At 39.9% G+C, this 18,135-nt stretch overlaps 2 protein-coding genes across 6 annotated transcripts in view; one reads left to right on the forward strand and one right to left on the reverse strand.

The window, feature by feature from the left end:
* Positions 1 to 11,274, reverse strand: part of NDUFAF2 (NADH:ubiquinone oxidoreductase complex assembly factor 2) — a 64,926-nt gene extending 53,652 nt beyond the window's left edge. The window contains exon 1 of the mRNA XM_061480125.1: positions 11,104 to 11,274. Coding sequence (XP_061336109.1) covers positions 11,104 to 11,230 — 127 coding nt within the window. The 5' untranslated portion in view covers positions 11,231 to 11,274. The remainder of the gene's footprint in view (positions 1 to 11,103) is intronic.
* Positions 11,275 to 11,392: 118 nt separating this feature from the next.
* ERCC8 (ERCC excision repair 8, CSA ubiquitin ligase complex subunit) overlaps positions 11,393 to 18,135 on the forward strand; it is a 28,945-nt gene continuing 22,202 nt past the window's right edge. Inside the window, exons 1-4 of one of the 5 annotated variants that reach the window (XM_061480128.1) lie at positions 11,393 to 11,567; positions 13,665 to 13,760; positions 13,900 to 14,001; positions 17,812 to 17,935. In XM_061480128.1, coding sequence (XP_061336112.1) covers positions 11,491 to 11,567; positions 13,665 to 13,760; positions 13,900 to 14,001; positions 17,812 to 17,935 — 399 coding nt within the window. In that variant the 5' untranslated portion in view covers positions 11,393 to 11,490. Of the gene's footprint in view, positions 11,568 to 13,664; positions 13,761 to 13,899; positions 14,002 to 17,429; positions 17,594 to 17,811; positions 17,936 to 18,135 lie in introns of those variants that run through there. The other 4 variants (XM_061480127.1, XM_061480130.1, XM_061480131.1 and 1 more) reach the window with 4 other exon arrangements.

The raw sequence follows: 18,135 nt of genomic DNA on the forward strand, positions 1-18,135 counted from the left end.
CCTGAATGAATTTCTCCCCAGCTTCAGGCAGAACCTCACCCTGGCTGCTATCAGCCTTTGGGTGGTGCATCCTGATCCAGATAGCAAAACACAATAAATGATATTTCTGACCAAATGGCGGTAGGAGATGCATTTAGTTTTCTATACAACAGAACATGAAGGAGCAAGTAAGCTCAATTATCTCCATTTCTTCACTGCATAGTATATCTTCCTGTTACAGCTGTTAAATTTGAGCATTCTTGACCATACCAATAAGTCACTGCTATAACTCTAAGCAAAAAGGAGAAAAATAGGGATAAAGGTGAAAAAGAAGTGGGCAAGACTAGGAGGCTAGGAAACACTGGCAGTGTTCTGCTATTCTAAACTGCCTTGTTACATTGTCTTAATTTAAGATTCCTCCATAGCAAAGAAATAATTATTCCCCAGCACTGAAGGAAAAGCCTTGATTTATGTCTTGGAGCTTTTTGACACCTCCTTATAGAGAAGCAAATAAACAACTGATGAAACTACACAGGTACTATTGAAGGTGTGGAAAATCTTAGTTGCTTGGAAAACCATGGCATTTGGAAAGTCTGCATTATAGGAAGTTCTGATGCAAGACTGGAATAAAACTCAGGCCAATGTATACAGGCTACTAGATGCAGAAGCACATATCTGCTAAACAGGCATTTTCTTCCAATATGCTTCCAAACGCCCCCCTGTACAAATACTGATGACACACAAGCAATGAAGCCTCATATAATCATGCTCCCTCATTCTATTAACTAGAACAATAACATTTTAGCTGAGGTGATGCCACTTTCACCAGTATCCATTCTCACTTTCTCTCTGGATATCAGTGACTGGATGTAACTAACCTCCTTTCAAGGACATCAGCTCTGCTAGATTAAAGTCTGCTGTGGCTAGTATCTTCAGGGTGCTCCTCAGGCTTTGCAGTGGACATCCTGCTGCACAGTGCTATGTATCTTTCCATTCTATTTTTCTGTTTGTAGTTCTGTGGACCAACTTTTCCTGATCCCTGAGTTCGATATCCATTACAGGTACAAAACATCAATTAGTCCATCCACTTCATGAGTTCCAACGCTTGTGGTATTTTCAATTATTACAGCACTGACCACTGCCTGCAGAAGTCTGCCAGAATCAATCCTTTCTCTGACCTCTCATTGGAAGCAAATTTCAAACTGACTGCTGTTCCCCTAGATAGGGCTTCCAGATGACCAAATTAGTCCTTCACATTCACATGGCCATAAGCAAGGGATACCTAGAAATAGGGAGATAAGATCTTAATTTCATGATTTCCATTTCCTCAACCTGTCACACTCATTTTTATATATTCTTCATTTCTGTGCAACTCCTGTACCCAGAGGCAGAACATAAAACTGATTCTTCCCTCTTTTCAAAGCAAAGAGGCTCTTATCTCTGCAAATCTGACCTTAAAACTATCAAGCTTCATATGACAGAAACTTTATTTGGTATTTTAAAGATCTATAAAGAACACAAAAAACTTACTGTACAAAGTAGAAGTCAAACCTAATTCCCAGCTGCCTCTATTCTTCAGGAGAAACTGAAAAGGTTACAGTGGCCCACAGGGTAGCATACCAGCCTTCCTCAGCTCCTTTCATTTACCCTCTCTTTTACTACGGTTTCTCAGCTGCACTCTTTTGTTAACCACTTTAGCCTTCTATTCTATATTAGAAAAAAAAAATCATGTAGCCCCACCAGTTCTATTTAATTGCTTTCATTTTCTTTTTGCTTTTATTTTACAGTAATTGACAGTTTCTAAAAAAAGATACACTAAATAAGGTACCATCAAAAGTGGACATGGAAAATTTTCACATGACAATCACAAATAACAAAGCATTTGGACAGTATTTATAAACTTGTTAAGTCTAACTCATATAAATAATGAGCTGACATTAATTACACAGACATACTGAAATTTTTTTCCTGTACCAGCTACAGACACAATTCCAGTCTTTTCTATGTTAAATTTGCTCTTTAGTTTGCCAACACAATTTCAAACCTTAAAGCCTTATACAGAGTAGGTGATGTGTTCTTCTTGTACATATTAATGATGGATTTTTTTTTTTTTTAAACTCCTTTGGAGCCAGAAAAATGAGCCAAATTCTCCTTATATTTCAGGATAATGAAACCGAAAGGGATAAAATTCAGCCATAAAGCAGGTATGATGATATGCCAATAAACCTGATTGATTTAACAATCATGCTTGCACTCATAGCTCTAGTGATTGTGTTACAATGATGAAATGTGGGTAAGATGACTGACAGTTTCAAAATCAACAGAGCCCCATTTTTGGGACAATTTGTCCTCCTGCGGCTGTAAACCCACAACAAGCTCTCCTGTGCTAACTTACAACGGGATGATGTAGTGGTGAGTCAAATCGCTTTTTAATATACAGCTAGGAAAACAAAGTGCAAGCAACTTCATCAAGACAGTACAGATTCCTTAGAGTTATTTTAACTCTTATGTACTATACTGTTTTTTTCTCAATACACAGTAGAAGAATGCTATTGAGACAATGTTATTTATTTCTTTATTTTTTACTGATGACTTTCTGGTCATCAAACAGACCTCTAAAACAATCCAAACAACCCAAACCAGAATCTCCCCACACACCTCTACTGAAAGACTCAAAACAGGTTCTCAAACCAAACCTGTGATAATTACAAGTAACCAATGTACAGCATATAAAACTTAAAAGTAGCAGGCAAAATTGAACAAGATCAGTTTAATATAAATATAGACATTCAAGATCAAACTTGGCCATAGTGACAGATAATATGCAAGTTACTGCCTGTCCTCATGACTACTTATTGCTATTTCTGGTTTTCAAGTCAGAGAGATTAACATACCATGCCTGTCGTCAGTTGACTTCTGGCAGCTGGAAGAAAAAATATATCACTGCACCAAAACACTGCTTTTCAAATATTAATACCTTTATAATCTGCGGTGAGCTCTTCACAGTGTAATTGCTTGCCTGAATAATGTATCAACAAAACTGAAAAGCTACTTTGTCATTCAAGAATTACCATCCTAGAAGCTGGCAGTATTATTTCTGTACAAACACAGATACACACAATTACTTTAGAGCTAGGTTTCTCTGTTCTATAGTCTCTCTCACCCAAAAGGAACATTCAGCATACATGTCAGTCACTACCCACTCTCTCTGGAACAACGTTGCCGCCATCTGGACAAACCTGTAACTAGCTACTACTGGGATGCGAGAGCATGTAATTATCTGGATAAAAAAACTGTATGTGAAAAACTCCAACACTTCCACAATACACTTATTTCCATATCCAAAGTATTTAAGTCTTAAAATTTGGTTTTGTATTCATTAATCAAAACTCAAATTCTGTGTTTCATTATTATCTTAACACTAGACATGTAAAACCAAAATGAGTTTATTAGCTTTCCACCAACACTTGAAAATCCAAGTTTTATGTTCAGCAACATTCTGTACAGTTATCTGCAACACTTGACCATCAGTTTATGAATGCTTCATACCATCAGAATCAGTCTCTGCCCTTCCTCACACTTCATTCCTGTTAGTGAGAAAGTAACATTTGAAATCAAAAGAAAACAATAGCTCTAACACAGAAGATAACGTTTTGGAGAGATCTTCCACTCTATCCTATTCACTATAAAGCATTAACGGAATGTTTCGGTCTAGTTTTCAATATAAAAATGTACAGGAGATTTTGAATAAAAGTAGCAATTCTAATCTACACTTCTGATCACAGGAGGCAACAGGCCACTATCTAAAACAGAAAAGAAGCAGCTACAAAAACAATCACAGAGAATTCCTTTATTCTTATCAAAACTGAAATTTTTTCCAATGTTCATAAAATATGTGTATATTTCTGTTCAAGTCTGTATTCAATAAAATTTAGGACATCCCACATGTTTCATACACCTGAATACTTAGTATCTTTTCCTTACACAGATTCTTTCTTACTTGCGCAATTCTGGTTTGTTGAGAAAAGAGTTCACAGGCCACAGGGCTTTTATGCAAACTGAGTGGGCATTTGACATGAACAAAAGGTTCCCCTCACAAATCAGTGCCAGCACTCAATTATTAGCAACAAAATTTACAGCTGAAACTTGGTAATTTCTGATGGCATTTCTGAGAATATGGAGAAATTGTTTAGCTTGCCAGCCTCCTTCATAAAGCTTCTATCACCACAGGTTCAGGCCATGCATGCCCCCTAATACAGAGTTTAGGCATCATAAAAAAAAACAACCTATGGAATACAGAATGCTTTGGGCTTTTTCAGCTCCGGCTGGTAAGCTGCAGCTCCAAATCAAGTCAAACCTGAATCTGTTGTTTCCCCAAAGGGAACATAACACTTGAGCCATGTTTTTAGCATCAATACACTATTTTAAAAAGAAACAACCCTTGTTGCTGATCTACTGTTCCTATAAAAACTTGCAGATACTGGCATTTTAGAGAGAGAACTCATTTCAACTCTGAATCATTATAATAGAGAGGACAAATGAAGATACTGAAAAAGTTTAAGCTGCTCATTTATCAGCCTTTAGAAAATATGAGAAATATATACCAGATCTTAAATATTTAGTGCTTATCTTCCTGCAATGTTTAATAAATTGGTTATTCAGAGTCCTTATAAATTATTTTCAATGGAAAATGGAATCAGCTACTTCCTGTAGGATATATTTGGTTGTCATAAATGTACAAACTGTTAGAGAAACCTGCATTGTAATTAAAAAAAAAAAAAGAACATTTTCAGTATCACTCCATGTTCTGTAGCAAGAACAATTAATCACATAGCAAAGATATGGCAATGCCCTGACAGTATGTTACACAATAACAAAAATAAATGCACTACACTGATAAAGCTAGCCTGTTTAGCAAAATACTTGCCTGAGATCTTTAAATGAGTCATCAATCACTACTACCCCACTGTCTATTCCCACCTTCCTTCACATCCATTTTCAGGACTGGCAACTGAAGAGTCATCTCAGAGTTAATGAGTTATGCTGGATGTTTGTCTCATGACATGTATGGTGTAGTTGTACCATTTAAGCACTGTCATCACTTTAAGGTTATCTTGTAAAAAAAAAATACCACTTGCAGAATGTCATTAAACACAGAGTCATCTTTTCTTCAAAACGAGCCTACCTCACCATATTGCCAAAGGTTTGGCTTGACTTTGAAGATGACAGTTTCTTCCCACTTATAAATAAAAAATAAAAATCCCTGATAAACACTAAACAATGTACCTTCAGTCCCACCATGTCTGAAGTTCCATGTTTTCAGAAAATTAACTACTCTAATTCTGAATTCTTTCATAAATGTATGGGCAGAACGGTTTCTTTTTCAGGGTGTTTCCCCTCTGTATTAACACTCAAATTTTCCCTAACCCCTTTTCTATTTCTAGCAATTATCTTCTTTACTGAATTTAACAACTTTTTATTCTTACAGTCTAAGGACTTTCAATGTTCACTTTCTCTCTTTCAAGAAAATTAACACAACCAGACTCAAACAGCTCAGTTTTACATTTCCCTTCCCTTTTACTCCAAACTGCCAAACCTTTCTATATTCACCCAGGAGAACTATGAAAACTTTGCAAGCTCATATCTTTCTGCCATTCCTTATTAGACCTTTTTAAAGGCAAAACACCTGTTAAAATCAGCACCTTTGCATGTTACTGACAGCTGGTACTGCTGCTTACATCTTCACAATGACTCCCTACACCACAGTGAAATGCATTCAAGTAGCCAGCTCTTCCAACAACCTAATTAGCTAGAGAGTCAAAATCAGGAATGCAAGATAACTTTCCTGTGACTACAGACAGGTAAAAGTGGTCTCAGGATACAGTTGCTACACCTTGAGTTTGACCTGGACATCCCACAGTTTACGATATTTGTGAGACTATGTCTATAGCAGCAAATAGATTCAAAGCAAGTGTGGTTTTGTAGTCAATCCTGTGCTGCCTCTATTTACCACCTGCTGATCTGGATCTCAAAGTAGTTTCTGTGTACACAGCTTTTCTCCCCCACTACCCCAAGAAGAAATCCTCACTTAAAAACATTTCAAAAATCAACAAGATGTTAGGTGCCAAGACAATGTGAAAGCCACACCTGTGGCATCTACCTACTTTACCTTTCTGAGCTCCTCAAATTACATATATTGTGGAAGTCCAGTCTTGGTAAACAGACTAAATTTAATCTGAAATAAACTCTTCGAATCACATGATGGAGGTGTAAAGAAACTCAACATCAACCTCTTGTATCCACTGATCAGCTCCTACTACTCCTTACTCATGCAGACAAAGCTCCAGGGGTCCAAGCGTCCCGGACTCTGGACTGAGTTCACAACTGAAAGAAACTAAATACAAATTCTTTGCATCATGGGCTTCATGTAATTCTATTCTAAACTTCTGCCAAGGGCCAGGGAAAGCCAAAAGGAAGTTGTCAGCCAGCTTTTGCTTGAAGCACAAGAAGGAACATGTACTACACACTCCATCCATTCTCACCTCTAGCTGAAGGGGGTATCTCCCCACTGGTCTGAAACAAAGCCCAGCTTGGTCCTGATAGACCTACCACGTCTAAAACATAAAAAGGTAAGCAACAGCTGTCTGCTCTGCATGAGCTTATTTGATCAAGTACAGTACAAAAGGATGAAGCATGTTGGGCCTGGCACTGTGCTAGAGCTACTCAGTCCTCTCCAAATCCAGAGAACAGAAAATCATGGTGCATACACCATGGAACCCACACACAAGAGCTCTCTGCAAGGTCTCTACAAGGCTGCCTCTACAAAGAATTTTTTTCCAGTGCTGTCTGCATCCTGCACTGGTCTTTTACACAGTCTTTTATACATATAATCATCTATAATCACTGTCCTAGCAACAGAAAAAACTGACATATCCTTAGCCACAAGGTAATACAAACCTGTGAAAGCACTAGCACACCTCCCTGCCCTCGAATAGACCAAACCTAGTATCTTCTCTCTAGTGACACCACAAGGATTGATCGACATGTACATAAGTAAAAGCACACATTACAGTGGACGTGAGTCACCTGTGGGTGGCAAAATTTAACGGATATAGAATCCCCTGCGTCCCAGTAACCCAAAGTAGCAAGGCAAAGGCACTGTCACAGCAGGCAGGTAAGACTGTATCTTAAGGAAGATACCCCTTCATAAGGAAGGGTTTTTTTCCCTCAAGGAAAGTAAATAATGATATGTAAGATGGAAACAGAGAAAATGGGTATCTAAATTAAGCAAACACAGAAATAGCAGCACTAATATGATACACGCTGTACTACTGAATTACATGCCACCGAATCATGTGCCCTTTGTTTAGAAATAAGCATGGCTTGATGCCAGCTGATCCCCCAGTTGAATTATATGACAGTTGACTTCCCGTAAGACCTTCACAGCTACTCTCAGTTTCCTCCTGCACAGTTTGACCTGCAAATGTAATAAAAATACTGTCTTGATCTTCACCAAAATCACTAATTAAAACTTCAAGTAGTTCTGAAAGTTCTGAACTTCAACTGACAGCTGGTGGATACTCCCCTCCAGCTGACCGGGTAACATTTCTGACAATTCCAAGAACAGTTTTCAACCTGCTCTGCAGCCACACAGCAAATTCATCATCGACAGTCTTAAATTTTGCACACAAAAAGGTCTAAACCCGTCAAAGTATTCTGCACACTGAAAACAATTTTGGTAAGAACCTATCTTGTCACACCAACAATTTCACATCAGTTTTCACTCACTACGTTGTGAACATACTTACAAGCTACAGCTTGTTCCTCTTACTTTTCCAGCACCTATCAGTTAATCTGATTCATGGAGGGATTTTTTACTTTTGAGGTCACTAAAACCTCATGATTTAGCTAGGTCAATTTATTGTTATACTTCTTAGCCTTCATCCACATTAGGGCAATTTTTATTTGTGCCTTTAAAAGTTGGAGGAGGTACAGGTATGAACTGTGCTGTATAGCTTTTCAGTTATTCTTCTTAGCCATTCACAGGATCTCTTCTATTGGTTTCCCAGATTAATTGAGGCCTGTTTTCCTGAAGCTGTTTTAATTCTGTTTATTTTCCTCCCTCCTTAATGAGTATTACATCTCACATCTCAACAGTCAAGTGTGTTTGATTGTAACAGTGAGCTCCACCAATAAGTATAACACAGAACAAATCAACAGAATAAAAAGCAAACTTTCATGAAAAAGTTTCACCATCAATTTCTTCTTTGTGTGGAGAAGTCTTTCTTACTTCTTTGAGAGTTCCTTCATTCTGCTGATGCTGAGGAGCTAGGTTTTTTTTGATCATCCAGAGCCACAGGCAGCACAGTGTTAAATATACATCAGTAAATTAAACAGAAAACGGGACTTTCAAAAGTAGTATATTCACCCAGAATTCTAGTAGTAGTATTTTTGATACACACTATCCTGTCCTCTAAATAAAAAGAACAATAAGGAAGAATTAACTAACCGTGAATGAATACATTTGTGGAAAATGTGGTAATTTTTTGAGTATCTCAAATTTCCATTTATAAATCTAAACTATAAGAATCCTTACCTTATTTTCATTCCAAAGACAGAAGCACTGGAGGAGTGAATAAACATTAGCCATTTGCTAGGGTTTGTATTTTACTTTTTCTTACTCTGCTTTTTAATATTTTTTAAATACATTATTTTTCCCAGATAATATGCATTTGACTGACAGATGAATTGAAAAGCTTTATAGCAAACTATTAGAAGGCAAAGAAAAATTGAGGCAAATGTGGTTAGGAAGTATTAGCGACTCTAACTTTGTCCAGGACAAAGTTCTAGCTCTCCCATTTGTTTCAAGGTATCTTGTATTATCTTACTCTATCTAACAGCTCATCCTACTCATTCCCACTTCTATGCCAGTTCTAGCTTGCAATTTCATCAAATTATTTTAATCCATTGCTCTATTAAAGTTTTCTACAGAAGGATCAAAGAAATAATAGTGAAAAGTTAGCAGCAGTGAGAAAAACAATAGAGGGAAGAGATCTCTCCCTTATGGTGGCAGTAAAACATTGCATCAGTACAAGCTGGTGGTACATAATCTTCATCAGGCCAAGGCAAAGACAAATGGGAGAATGAGAGGAAAATCCAATAACAGAGGAGTACCGATAATACCATTGACCTGCATTGTATCATCTGTATCACTAAAATAAAGTTAATGTGCAAAAGCCTTAAGATTTACAGCAGTGCGGGTCTCACAGACTTCAGCCATAGTTGTAGTTGCAGAGGATTTAACAACCAGCCCTCTCAAAGCAAAATCAGTGCAACTTCACCTCCTACAGTTCACCTTAGCAAAAACCGGGAAACATAAAGGCTACTACGATGTCTGCTTTTAGATACAACTACTGCAATTGGTTACTAATTTTAAAAGCCTGTTAATCTCCTGGTGAGTTCAATGTCCCACCTCCCCTGCCCTCTTACTGACACTACAACTACCGCGTACTTAAGTCCTAAATACAGAGAGATCAGCCTTAAAGTTTCAAGAGAGAGCTTCCACTGTAAAAGGCATGGCAGCATAAATTCAGCTATCAAGAAAAAGTCTACCACTATTTCTGCTAAAACAAGGCATTTTTATTGGTAATTAAGGACTGGAACTGCAGTAATCACACACGAGAAATCTGACTGTAGTTGTTACTGCTTCTTGTACGCTAAAAGACAAGAACTTTTATATGCCCCTCAGAGTCACCATGAACCCCAACAGAGAGAAGACCAACAGCTGAAAGTAAGACACAGAAAGCCTGTAAGTGTTACACTGTTGTATTCTGCAGAGGGACTTTTTATAGAGGCATGTAGTGACAGGACAAGGCGGAATGGCTTTAAACTGGGAGAGGATAGATTTAGATTACATATTCAGAAGAAATAATTTTTCTGAGGGCGCTGAGGCACTGGTACAGGTTGCCCAGAGAAGCCGTGGCTGCCCCATCCCTGGCAGTGTTCAAGGCCAGGCTGGACGGGGCTTTGAGCAACCTGGTCTAGTGAAAGGTGTCCCTGCCCACGGCAGAGGGTTGCAACTGGATGAGCTTCAGGGTCCCTTCCAACACAAAGTATTCTACGAGTCTATGATTAACCCAGAGGAAAAACACACTGCTGACATAAAGGGTTTTCACATGTTCTTCTCAGATGGCTATTTCAGCAGACCTGCTCTAAGTCACTGTCAGTTGTTCATGAAGTTTCACAGAAAAACTGGTCAGCAGAACTGCTCTGAAGGGAAGGTTTGCGCCCCTTCCTTCCCTCCCTTCCCTTTAGGAAGTGTAGTGACTTAAGTCTCAGACTTTCTGCACAAGAATACAATTGTGCTCTAGTTGCTGGAGCCATATAAAACATGGAGAACAGCAAACAGATAAACAAATCTGTGCAGGGAGAGGAAACAGGACTATGAAATATTAAAGCATGGGCACTGAGACATCCTCAGGGAAACCGCCTTCACTAAATTACACATAGCTATGCAGTGGAAGCATAGTATCTTCAGAGAATGATGTGAGGACATGCTATGAGAGCACCCAGGCTCCTGGAACACATGCAGAAACATAAAAAACTATTTCTCCTTGGAATGCAGTGAACATACACACAGGAGTTAATAAAAACATATGCAGAAGTGCTCTGAATCATCAAGGCAGGGGGGTTGGAACTAGATGATCTTAAGGTCCTTTCCAACCCTAACTATTCTATGATTCTACGATTCTAAGATGAGTCAATCTGTTTATTGCTGCCTACCTACCTACTACAGGGTGATGGCTATGCTCCAAAATTTCTCAATAACTTGCTTTAGGCTTCTTCTTGCCTTAGAGCATCAGCCCACTGATCCCGAACACTTATCCAGAAGCGAGCCGCACGGGATGGGCCTACCGCCGGTCCCCTTCCCTCGTTCCCTCACTTACAGGAGACCTACCCAACTGCAAACGGCAGCGGCACGGCTACCGACCGCGAAGCACGGCGGTCCGCCGGCAGATCGGAGGGTCTCCGCGCAACCCTAACCCCAGCCACCAGCAGCCACCACCATCACAGGCCCGGCGGTCCCCGACCGCGGTCCTCCCGCCTCCCGGCCCCCACGCGTACCTGGGCGAGTCTCGTGCTTAGGCACCCGGTAGTACTTGTTGCCGAACTGGTCGGTGCCCACCAGCTCCTTGTCGGGCCCGAAGAGCCGCAGGCGCAGTGCGCGCAGCGCTTGCCAAGACCAGCTCATCCCGCCGGAGCAGGGCTTACCGCGCGGCACGCAAGGTCGCCGCCACAACCGACTACCCGCCGCTGCCTCTCAAGCCCCGCCCCCGACGGGTCGCGTCACACGCGCGCGCCGTCCCGTGCCCTGACCTGCCCGGTCGAGCACACAGCCTGACTCCGCCCATCTGTAGCAGACATGCCAGCAACACCGCTCACCATTGGTGGAGGTCGGCCACCCCTGGCCCAAAATGGCTGAGCAGAGAGGAGTGGCTTCACGGTTCCGCCATGTTGGGGTTAATTTGGGCTCGTCAGGCCGGGCTCGACGATCCATTGCGGCTGCGCCGGGCCGAGGCTACCCGGAGGTAGCGGGGACCGGTGGGGAGCTAGGGGTGGGTGGGGCTGCGTGCGCGAGGAGGCCCCGGAGGCGGTGGCAGCGGCAGCTCCGGGCGCTGTCTCTTCGGAAGCCGTCCCCGACCCAAGCTGTGCTAGGCAGGCCTGAGAAGGGGCTCTCTCCGAGAGCGGAGCTTTGCCCTGCCCCGCCCCGCCCCGCTGAGTGCCCCGAGCAAGGGGAGCCGGCAGCCTCCGCAGGCCTCAGCAAAGGCTGCCCTATGTCCGCGGTGCCTTTTCTCGGAGCGTTCCGCGGGGTTTTCAGCTGTGGGGGTCAGCAGCCGTGGGGTGGTCTGAGTAGGGGCAGGGCAAGGAGCTATACCCTCGTCTGTTGCTACCGTAACAGTTTCGCCAGGAGTTTTAATGTGTGTGTAGCTATGCTTTGCTTTGTGAAAAACAAGGTGGATGTGATGCTTGTGCCCCTACAGTTTGTCTTTCCTCTTCCCAAACTTGGCATGTTGGCAGGTTGCAGAAGGGTTTTTTTTCTAGGTTCCCAGGAGCTTTTGTGGAAAGTGGTGATTGCATGGAGACGCTTACTAATATTCCTGCTAAAGATTATAATGTGGTAATTGTTCATTATCAGAGAATCAGTTTTGTACCTGTATTTCGAGATAAAGCAAGTCTCAGTTCAGTCACTCACACAGCTCCAGCAGCAGGAAGGATTTGTGTTGCTCATTTGCAGCTTTTGGGGCTTTGTCATTGTAAAAAGGTTCTAAAAAATTGAGATTACCTTTGGCGATTCAGAAAACTTATTTCTATGTGCATTTTGGCAACACGATTTTACTTCATTTCTGTGCTCTAAGCACTCATAGCGTTCATTGTTAAGAAAAGAAGCATAGTGGGAAGGTTTTATATTATCTAGACAGCTGTCTACCTAACATTCCCCATCCTAAGCGTTTTAATTTTGACTTTAAAAAGAATTTGTAGTCTTCAGTAGATTGTATTTATAACTTAATTTTAAAGTAATTTGTTTTAAAACATTTCCTTTGGGGGATTTATTGCTTCATTAAAATTCAGTCTTGACCTCAAAAGCTTTAAACTAGGTATCTTGTATACGTCAAAATTCTTGTTCTAGGTGAATTCTTGCATACTTACATTTAACTTATTTTGAAGGAGTTTAAATGACTCACTGCTTTTGAAGCATGCCTTCAGACTTGCTATTGGGGGTCTGCCTGTAACAGCCTATGTTTCTTGCATCATGATTTTTGCAGCTGAAGCAAAGTAAGGGCACTTGGCTTTACAGCTTCTCAATTATCTACTTGGTTACACTTTTGTTGATAGCAGTTTTTACAAAATAGTGCTGTGGGAAGCTCTGGTCATCTTGTAAGGCTAATATTGTATCAGGTAGCATGGCTAAAGGAAGCAGAATCTGTTTCTTTTTTGATTATATAATATTAGCATATTTATAGATGCAGGCTACTACTAAGTAGTGCAAGATCCTAATTGCAGTTTGCCTCGGGAACTTCGTGTGGATCGTGTATTTTTTATTTAATGTTACAGAAAACATACAAACATTGTTTCCTTAAAGGAAATACTGTAATTTGTTCAGCTGAGTGAATCTGTCCTCCACTAGGTGTCTGTAGTTCCAAGGAATGAATTTGTCCTCCACTAGATGTCCGTAGTTCCAAGTAGGCAGAAGCTTGGAAGGATGGTACATCCGGAAGCTTCGAACTAATATTTGTTACATCTAAAACAACTGCTACTTAATGCTGCTTTTGCTCACTGTTTGCAAATTACGTCCGTTTTTTTGTTTTATATCTTGATCCCCAGATGCAGTTTTACTATTTCTTTGAGCCGATTCTACGTTTTTCTCTCTTACCTTCAACAAAGTATATATATTTTTTTTTTCCTTACAAGTTCACAGGACTTAATTCCAGCCCTGTATTGCATCTGTTGTCTAGTTTTGGAAAAAATAACAGGGATGGGTTAAGTGCATTGAGGAAGTAGGAAACTGTGGTTTAAACTGTTCAGAGCACATAGGAACATTTTGAAATTCTGTGCTAGTCTTGTTCATGCTTCTTCATAGTTCTGTTTTGGGATTTTTATTGGGTTTTGTTTTGTTTTGTTTTAAGGGTTCTAAGTTTGGAATTAAATAAAGATAGAGATGTGGAAAGAATACATGGGAGTGGTATCAACACCCTTGATATTGAGCCTGTTGAGGGAAGATAGTAAGTATATATTTTAGTTGGTAAAAATGTATATGAGTACTTCACTGTGTTGGTACTATGGATTTATTTTCTTGTTGAACACTCAATCATATTGAATATATTGAGTGTTGTAGCTTATGTGCTTTGTTAACTCTTTCAGCATGTTATCTGGTGGGTCAGATGGTGTTATTGTGCTTTACGACCTTGAAAACTTGACCAGAGAAAAAAGTTACACATGTAAAGCACTTTGTTCTGTGGGAAGGTAAGTACTCAAAAGTTCTATTAGAATTTTGCAGTGTAACATCTGTTGTGTGACAAATTAATGTGTGTTCTTATTTCTAGGATAAAAGACTAGAAAGATATTTCTAGGATAAAAGACTAGTAGAAAATAGTGCCAGAAATTGTGAAGGCTAGCAGGATGCATTGTGTGTTTTGGCATGCAAAAAGAAGGCAAAACTTTGTATGGATTTATGTGATTTACTAAGTAGCAGGAATAATTGTTTTTTCTTTATTTGCCTGACAGTTGCAATATCCGTACAATGACTGCGTCTTGTAGAAATATTCTTTGCATCCCCCAAGAATATATGGCACGTGTCTCTTTGAATAAATACATGTTTAAGCAAAAGGAAAATTTTATTTTCATAATCTTGTTCATCTGGTAGGAAAAAAAATCTAATACAGATTTGTAGTTGTTTTATTTCCCATCTGCCTGCTCCAGCTTTACTAATAGCTATTTTAGGTTCACCAGATGCAAAGACAATTAATACAGGACTTCTTAAGAACATGTTTGACAAAGACATGTTTGATGTGAGTGATGAGGCACTGGAACAGGCTGCCCAGGGAAGTTGTGAATGCTGCATCCCTGGTAGTGTTCAAGGCCAGATTGGACAAAGCCTTGGGTGACATGGTTTAGTGTGAGATGTCCCTGCCCATGGCAGGGGGTTGGAACTAGATGATCTTAAGGTCCTTTCCAACCCTAACTATTCTATGATTCCATGAAAGACAGATGCATTACTGACAAAAATGAGACATTTCTGAAGAACAGGGTACTACCGTACTTTATGTAATCTATACAAAGACTCAAACCTTTATTGACTTGTCTGGGTTTCACTGCAGGCAGTATAGCTTTCTCTGTTGTGATCATTAAGTCTTCTAGGAAAAGCTTTTTTCCTTGTTTTTAGATAGCAAAGTTATCTAGTGGGTGAGGGCTTTATCTGAGATTCACTAAATATGTCCTACTGTGCAAAAGATTAGTAGCTACGTTTTCCCTTATTTTTTTGTAGTCTTCAAATTACTTGTGGTCTAAGAGCTTTATGCGTAAGACTGACAAGAGTAGAACAGATTTGTAAAAGTAAAAGGCCTAAATGATATCTCGGGCGGTAAGAACGAGAAAGGGTACTAGAACATGCATCAAAACCAGTGAATAGGAACAGAATTTACTGCAAGTCAGCTGCATTTGGTAAGAGTTCAATGGCTGGGATTTCTTGAACAAAATTAATTAAAACTGTAATTAAGAACAAGTAATAACTATACATACCCAAATCTCAAAATAGAGATGAATTCTGAAACAGATACAGCAAACTGAAGAAATACATGGTGAGAAGACAGCATGGAAACTGGCAAATCCATGCTAAAATGACACTATCATTAACTTCAGTTGGGTCAGTAGAAATATTCCTTACTTGAAAATTCTATTTATGAGCACAGTTGGTAGTCTGTTTCTTTTGTAAGTATTAAGATGCATCTAGACAAGTTTGTTCCTTATCAATTGAGTAGAGGCATAAATCACACTAGTAGAATCTGATTCTGTGTGACACAGTAATGATAGGCTTATTTTGCTATCATTTGTGCATAAAGTGACTATAGTAGGTTTTTTTAACCTCAATTATTTGTTTTCAGTTTTCATGTAGCTTTCTAGTACATTTTAAATACTTAGTGTAGCTAATTAGCTACAGATACAGCTTCAGATATTGGAATATTATTTGTACAGAGTTCCTGACATTTTAAATGAATTTGTAGTTGCCAATAAGAAATGCTTCCCATCTGACTGTCTGGCTCCTATCTTTGAAGCATATGATAATGTCATGTTACTAAAGTTAACCCGTATTCCAAGTTTACAATATCACAATGCAACTGTGGTCCCAAAGTTCCTTACAGGAAAAGTAGAGGCCCTTTGAAGCTCTTTATGTATAGACCTTGAACTGGGCCTGCTGAGTTTAGTGCATCCTGATGTCCAGCTGTGATTTAGCCAGAGTTTCTCTCTAGAATGTAGGGCCACTATTGCAAAACCAAGACCTTTCCTTGTTCCACTTGGAGTCAGCACACAGAGCTTTACATGTTTTTATCGGATCCATGGTGTTCTGTGACAAGAAGTGACATTTGAGAGTAACTGAACAGTACTAGCTTCTAAGTAATACACAGCTGATGCTTGTCTGTAAGGTAGTCTCTTCTAGTGAAAAGCCTTCAAAGAGGAATGAATGGCAGTGACCTTACTATCCATAGAATTAATTATGTACTTTGGTAGAAAAGTTTGGGATATTCTGTGTAATGGGAGAAAATGGGTATAAAATGCAGCCCTGAGAGATGAAGTTGGGTCGAGTGACATGTAGCTGTTACTAAGCCTAGCCAGATCAAAGACTATTCCTGCAGAGCTTCTCAAGAATATTTTAGTTCATTCCTAAACCCTCTGGATTATGGAAGAAATAATTGCTTTCACTTAGTGCTGGGCACAGTCCAGTGTTGTGCACCTGTACTCTTAATACCAGGATAATTAGTTCCATGAGTTTAGGGTTGTTTTTTTTTTTTAATTCTTCTGCATAGTGCGTACAAAAGCCTCTGCAAGAGTAAGTTTGCTCTGAGTCAGGAGTGATTTCCTGGTGCTGCAGGTCACGAAGATTTTTACCTTGGTCCACCTGTAGCATAAGTGCCTAAGATCTGTTCATTTTTGGCACTATGACAAAGTAACAGGCTGCTGTCAGGTATGCCTCAGATAAGTGATGCGGGAGTTACTAAGGAGAGCTCAACAGTTGCTCAATAGTTCCCACTTGATGTCTTCAGTGCTGGCTTATGGCAAACTATTTAAAGATATCTTCTGTGCTTTCTAGCAACCCAAGTGAGCAGGAAAGTTTAGTAGCTTAGGTGTAGTGCCAGATCTGTACAGAAGATCTGCATCTGTGTTTACACAGTGGTAGCCCTGCAATAGTTATTACTTTGGAGACCAGGACACCTGAGAGAGCAATGCAAAGATAGCTGAGGTGAAGAAATCTGAGCCCTTCTGAGCTGTAGATGGAGCCAGCTATTTTCACAAGTGTATTGCATCTGGCTGGAATGGAGTTCAGTTTCATCATACTAGCTTGTGTGGTGCTGTGGTTTGGATTTGTGACTGATCTTGCTAACATGCTGTTTTAGCTATTGCTGAACAGTGCTTGTGCAGTGTCACACAGAGTCTGTTCCTCACTGTGCTCCCTTAGCAAGCAGGGTAGGAGTGGACAAAAGGCTAGGAGGGAATACAGCTGACCTGAATTGATCAAAGGGATATTGATGTTCGATACCATGCAACGTAATGTGCAGCAACAAAATTGAGGGGGGGGGGGGAAGTTTTTAAGGGGCTGTCTTTTCTCAGGTTCTGGGTCTTAAGGGAGGGATTGCTTTTGCACTGCTTGCCCTTATTTTATTTTTTTTTTAATTTATTGTTTTGTTTACTTTTACATATTAAAATGTCTGTATCTCAACCAAGTTTTCTCACCTTTGCCATTTGTATTCTGTCCCTCATCCCATTGTGTGTGGGGTGTGAGCAAGCTGCTGTGGTGGTGCTTAGCTGCCTACAGTTAACCCACAACAGCATGGTTAAAAAGGTAAATAATCTGTAGTTCCTTGAAACAAAGGCTCTTGGAAGTAATTAACATTGGTTGATAGAAAATTGAGGCACTGAAACAGCTAGTTCTTTAATACTCCAGTACAAAATTTTGTTAAAGAAGTTTAAGCTATGTTTTCAACTTGTCATCCAATATCAAGACAATTCTAAGTTTATTATCAAGACACTAACCAATTGGAATCTTTTCCTTGATCTTAGGAGCCATCCTGATGTACATAAATTCAGTGTGGAGACAGTCCAGTGGTATCCTCATGACACTGGCATGTTTACATCCAGCTCGTTTGATAAAACCTTGAAAATATGGGATACAAATACTTTAAAAGTAAGAGAATTTCTACAAGTTACAGGCTTGTTTATATACGTATTATTCATTCCGCAAATGCAGTTCTCCCAGAGCTCAACAGGACCAGGTATCCAGAGGCTGAAAACTAGTGAATTTTTAGAACTGTGGATACAGGTCTGTCATCATTGTTATCATTGCAGGGACACAATAGAGAATAAATTTTGACCTCTTTTTGTTAG

Source organism: Pezoporus flaviventris, unplaced genomic scaffold (genome assembly GCF_033815535.1).
Source record: "Pezoporus flaviventris isolate CSIRO_AGI_PZ_B2104156 unplaced genomic scaffold, CSIRO_AGI_Pfla_v1 ptg000172l, whole genome shotgun sequence".
Classification (NCBI taxonomy): Eukaryota; Metazoa; Chordata; class Aves; order Psittaciformes; family Psittacidae; genus Pezoporus; species Pezoporus flaviventris.